A 6,376-nucleotide genomic window follows, 5' to 3' on the forward strand; every position below is an offset into this window, starting at 1 on the left:
GGCTTTGTTCTCTTTTCTTGTTTTTCCTTGTTTTTTTAATGATTACCGCATACTTGCCTATAACATGTGTTTGAGTATAATATGGAGATGGGGGTGAATGTATAATATCACTTCAGAATTTGTCCATTTTTGTAGATGGTGCGTAAATTAAGGGGTGAATTAGAAAAGAAAACACTTCAATATCTTCCCCAAAATCAAAGAAGTAAGAGGGAAGCGATTTGAAGATGAGGAAGAAATTGTGCTTGAAATCAATGCAGCACTAAAGCCGAAGCGCACGTGGTCACGACATTGAAGTCCTGGCTATACAAGATACGAAAAGTGCACTGAGATCAATGGTTGTGATGTTGAAGAGAAAACATGTTTCTTTGGGTATAGATACAAAATTGAATGTCTAAAGTTTTGAAAATGTTGATTTTACTGAACAGGGAAACTTACTCTCTGAGACCTCCTACAGATACTGTTGTAAGTTAAGGGTAGTGGTGTAAGGTTTTTCTAAAAATACATTGATCCTCTTTTTCTGCTTCAATTGTTGGCAATGGTTATAGGGTTTGAAATAGTCTGAAAACATTGTTGTTTTGAGTGTGCGCTTGTTCAAGTCTGCGGAGATGGTCATTTCTTTGATGGTCCCTATTTTATCCACCTCTGTTTGGTGGCCGCAGATTCCAAAAGGAAAGAGGGACAGAGCGGGATTATCTCTTGTTTTGCCGTCAGTCCGGACAATAACGGCTTGTACGTTGCTGGTTCCTACAGCAGACACAGTAAGTTCCTCGTTTCATTGTGTGTTCGTTCTAGACAGTGTGAGCCTGTCGCTTGTGTGTGTAGACTACACATTGTCATTTGTACCGTCCTCCATTGAGCTTGTGTGTGTAGACTACACATTGTCATTTGTCCCGTCCTCCATTGAGCTTGTGTGTGCAGACTACACATTGTCATTTGTACCGTCCTCCATTGAGCTTGTGTGGTTTTGATCATGTTGTGAAATCAGCATTTCTATGACCTTTAAAGAATGTGCTATCAGAATACCATCATATTACCATCAGAATACCATCATATTACCATCAGAATACCATCATATTACTGTCAAAATACCATCAGAATACCATCATATTACCATCATATTACTATCAGAATACCATCATATTACCATCATATTACTATCAGAATACCATCATATTACCATCATATTACTATCAGAATATCATCATATTACCATCGTATTACTATCAGAATATCATCATATTACCATCGTATTACCATCAGAATACTATCATATTACCATCATATTACTATCAGAATACCATCATATTACTATCAGAATACCATCATATTACTATCAGAATACCATCATATTACTATCATATTACTATCAGAATATCATCATATTACTCTCAGAATACCATCATATTACTATCAGAGTACTGGTTATGTATCTGGTTCAAATATTTTGTTAACAACAGTTGTACATTTCTATTGGATGCGTGTGACATGTGACTGTGGGTCTATTTGTTAGTGAAAGTGTCTATATTATGTGCATATATATGTGTGGAGGAGATGATGTGTGATAGAGAATGTGTGTGTTGGTGTGCGTACGCGTATTTTATTTGTGTGTGCGTGCGTACATGCGTACATGTATGCATACTTGCATGTGTACATGTGGACAATAAAGATATATCTCTGCAGTATACTTGTATACGTATAAGTGACCGTACGTGTATGCTTATTTGAATTCTGTGTGTATACGTGCATGCGTGTGTACGTGTGGACAGTAAACATGTACCTCTGCAGTGTACTTGTATACTTACAGCTGATCATCAGTTTGCGTGCGTGGACAGACTTTTGTGGATCAGAGGAGCAGAACTGACGGGGTTTTTTTCTGTCTTTTTTGTCCTCCAAAGTTGGGATCTACGACACGAGCTGCGACAGGCTCGTCTGTCTCATGCAAGGTCAGCGTGGGGGGATCACCCACGTCATGTTCTCGCCCGACGGGACCAAACTTTACAGCGGTGGGCGCAAGGTAATGTCTGCTTCACCTGAAACAGATGCAACTACAGTATAACACGGAGAGGTCGAACACAGAAGACTGTACATCATGTATTCGTCAAACTGTGCCTGGGGTCCCGTTTTTTCTTCTTTTTCTTTGTAAGATATCCCTCGAACTACAGAGGCCGGTCTCAACCAATTCTTCGCTGTCTTGTTTTTTTACTGTGTTTTCTGAAAGGTACTATAAAATTTGAGGTGCCTTCTATTATTCAGTTGGTATCATGCTGGATTACAGAGTGGATGGCTCTGGTTCAAATCCCAGACTGCATTCTTGATCATCTTATGAGAAGAACATTGTGAATGAACATAATGGGTATTACTATAGATTGTAACGTGCATAGATCTTGGTCAATTGGGAAATGCATTGTACAAATGCTATAATTATTACTGTTTTAGCTATTTTTGTTGCACATTAGAAGATAAGATAAATATGGTAAGATAAACTTTATTCACCCAGTTAAACTTTGCATTTAAACCCTGAGAAGCTTATCTGGAAATCCTGACCGCATGGGTGACAGGGAGACATCAGGATGATATAGGCTTTTTTGAGAGCATCCGGATGGAGAAATTAATGGAGAACCATATTGACACATGTCTGTTCAGATATAAACCATATTGACACATGTCTGTTCAGATATAAACCATATTGACACATGTCTGTTCAGATATAAACCATATTGACACATGTCTGTTCAGATATAGCAGGAGAACCATATTGACACATGTCTGTTTACATATAAACAGATATAGCAGGTCATGACGAGGGTGATGAGTTGTTCCTGAGGAAGCCTACATGGCGAAATGTAGAGCCGGTTTGATAAAGAGGAATTTTAACTATTTTTATTTATATTTTTGTCTGAAAATCAATCAAGACTCCCTATATACTCTACTTTTTAAACAACAATGATGATCTTCATCTCATATCTCGTTCATCTTTAAATGGACATCCCAGTCTGTAGTGCGAAAACTTATGTTTACCACAGGTCCTCCAGGCCACGTAGAGTTTCGGGTAAATGATGATGATGATGATGATGGTGATGGTGGTGGTGGTGATGATGATGATGGTGATGATGGTGATGGTGATGATGATGATGATGCACTTCTCTTTCCTCCGACAAACTCCTGAGGTGTAGATATATCGTCGTCCAAATCACATACTAGCGTAAGCGACATTTTGCTGATTATTCAGGAAAGCAGTTTGAAATTATTTGGTGACTGCAAGACGATGGACACACTAGTTTGAAGAACGGGAATAACTTTGTGACGGCTAATGGTATTGATCAATTGATACCAGAAGTCTAGAGATGATAATAGGGCTAATGGTATTGATCAATTGATACCAGAAGTCTAGAGATGACAATAGGGCTAATGGTATTGATCAATTGATACCAGAAGTCTAGAGATGACAATAGGGCTAATGGTATTGATCAATTGATACCAGAAGTCTAGAGATGACAATAGGGCTAATGGTATTGATCAGTTGATACCAGAAGTCTAGAGATGACAATAGGGCTAATGGTATTGATCAATTGATACCAGAAGTCTAGAGATGATAATAGGGCTAATGGTATTGATCAATTGATACCAGAAGTCTAGAGATGATAATAGGGCTAATGGTATTGATCAATTGATACCAGAAGTCTAGAGATGACAATAGGGCTAATGGTATTGATCAATTGATACCAGAAGTCTAGAGATGACAATAGGGCTAATGGTATTGATCAATTGATACCAGAAGTCTAGAGATGACAATAGGGCTAATGGTATTGATCAATTGATACCAGAAGTCTAGAGATGATAATAGGGCTAATGGTATTGATCAATTGATACCAGAAGTCTAGAGATGATAATACGAAGTACTTGCTTAGTGGTTCTAACTCGATTTTGCCCAAAATGTCTCTTCTGCTCGTACGTGTTATCTTCTGCTCGTACGTGTTAGTTATCTTCTGCTGGTACGTGTTATCTTCTGCTCATGCGTGTTATCTTCTGCTGGTACGTGTTATCTTCTGCTCATGCGTGTTATCTTCTGCTGGTACGTGTTATCTTCTGCTCGTACGTGTTATCTTCTGCTCGTACGTGTTATCTTCTGCTGGTACGTGTTATCTTCTGCTCGTACGTGTTATCTTCTGCTCGTACGTGTTATCTTCTTCTGGTACGTGTTAGTTATCTTCTGCTGGTATGTGTTATCTTCTGCTGGTACGTGTTATCTTCTGCTCGTACGTGTTATCTTCTGCTCGTACATGTTATCTTCTGCTGGTACGTGTTAGTTATCTTCTGCTCGTACGTGTTATCTTCTGCTGGTACGTGTTATCTTCTGCTCGTACGTGTTATCTTCTGCTGGTACGTGTTATCTTCTGCTGGTACGTGTTATCTTCTGCTGGTACGTGTTATCTTCTGCTGGTACGTGTTATCTTCTGCTGGTACGTGTTATCTTCTGTTGGTACGTGTTATCTTCTGCTGGTACGTGTTATCTTCTGCTGGTACGTGTTATGGACGATGGTATCTGGGATTGTTTCCTCAGGACGCTGAGATCTTGTGCTGGGACATGAGAAACACAGGAAAGATTCTCTTCTCCGTTCTCCGAGATGTGAAGACTAACCAGCGGATGTACTTTGACCTGTCACAGTGAGTGGTTTAGTTCTTTGGCTCAAAAACTGTGGCATGTTGTATTTTCAAAAGAGAGAAGAACAAAAAGTTCATTTGTTGAACAAATGTACCTGTGCCCAAAAACGGACATGTTCGATCCCCAGTATAGTGTTGATAGGGGTGTTGTACCTAGACTATTACTTATGTCTAGGTAACTTCTTCGACTGTTCTTCGCCGAGAAAACAAACATTTTCATGAGAGAGAAAAAAAACTACTTCATTTATTTAACAAATGTACCTCTGCCCAAAAAACGGACATGTTATTCTGTATTATGTCACCAGTATAACGTTGATAGGGGAGTTATACCCATACAATTACTGACATCATTGGCAAGCTAGGAAACTGTTCTTCACCTTGAAAGAAGAAATGTTAAAGAGAGAGAGAAAAATGACTTCTTTCATTGAACAATTTACCTCTATAGTATGTATCTTTTCTTGCTTTGTAAACATTATTTACAATTGGAATTTCAAGAAAATATTTCTTGAGCTCTTGTTATCGACACCACAGATGAAGAAATGTAAATAAAGAAATGGTCAACGTTTTGGGGTGAAGTACAGCAGAGCAGTTGGCTGACGATCTACATCTCTTTAGAAGTGACCATTTTCTGGATAAATCTGGCTTTCTGAAATTGTCATTATTTGTCCTTTCCAACTCGCCCTAAAGGGTTGAGAGCCTTGAGGAAAAATCCACACAACGACCCAGAAACACCCAGTGTGGAATTCAAACCAGGGCCATATGCTCCATATATACACAATACCAACTGAGCTAACGGAGCAGCTCATGTCAACTACATAACTACGGCCACTCACAGAACCTTCCAGCTTTGGTTGAGTGACCTTCCAGCTTTGGTTGAGTGACCTTCCAGCTTTGGTTGAGTGACCTTCCAGCTTTGGTTGAGTGACCTTCCAGCTTTGGTTGAGTGCACTGAGCCTGTGCCACATCTGATCAACTGTGGGGGGGGTTTTCCCAGCTTAAGAAATAAATTGTCGATAGATAAGAAAAGGGGCTACGAGGTGAGATGGCAGGCTTTAAACTTTAAAGTACAGACTTAGAGATTTAATCTTAATGGTTGAGCCTCAGGAATTTTATATTTTCTCATTTTCTCTTTTGTAGACCAGAGTCTGGTATAGCGGTTAGGCATTTTGCTACCACCAGCAGGAAGCAGGAGGGGTCCCCTTTCCCTTGACGAGTGGGGAGACTATTGAACAAGTATCTCAGTCGTTCTGCTGAGATGTTGCGTCTCTCTCAGCTCAGGCTGGCCCTGACAGATGTTCTCAAAGCCAGCTTTCTTAATAATCTAAATTGTGTTGATGGGAGTGTAAAAACACCTTATCCTACTTTTAAACAATGAAAGGAGGACACACAGAGCTCTGAGACAGAACATGTGGCGAACCCCTCGAACACTACAGGAGAAGATAACAAAAACTGAGCAGGACGACCCAATAGGAAAGATGTCAGACTTCCAAGTGCTCTACTCTACAGGAGAAGCTACCTGGGCCAATAGAGGAACTGGGGAGGACAGCCCTGTAGAGTGTAGTGATAGATACCAGTCTCCAAGTGCTCTACTCTACAGGAGAAGCTACCTGGGCCAATAGAGGAACTGGGGAGGACAGCCCTGTAGAGTGTAGTGATAGATACCAGTCTCCAAGTGCTCTACTCTACAGGAGAAGCTACCTGGGCCAATAGAGGA

General features: G+C 40.0%; 1 protein-coding gene across 1 annotated transcript in view; it reads left to right on the forward strand.

Annotated features, from left to right (window-relative positions):
• The window catches only part of LOC101846178 (telomerase Cajal body protein 1), a gene marked incomplete at its 5' end in the record, with an annotated part of 13,118 nt that overhangs the window by 2,344 nt on the left and 4,398 nt on the right, over window positions 1-6,376 (forward strand). The window contains 2 exon segments of the mRNA XM_005111887.3: window positions 1,896-2,014; window positions 4,562-4,665. Coding sequence (XP_005111944.2) covers window positions 1,896-2,014; window positions 4,562-4,665 — 223 coding nt within the window.

This window comes from Aplysia californica, unplaced genomic scaffold, assembly GCF_000002075.1.
Source record: "Aplysia californica isolate F4 #8 unplaced genomic scaffold, AplCal3.0 scaffold01142, whole genome shotgun sequence".
Classification (NCBI taxonomy): Eukaryota; Metazoa; Mollusca; class Gastropoda; order Aplysiida; family Aplysiidae; genus Aplysia; species Aplysia californica.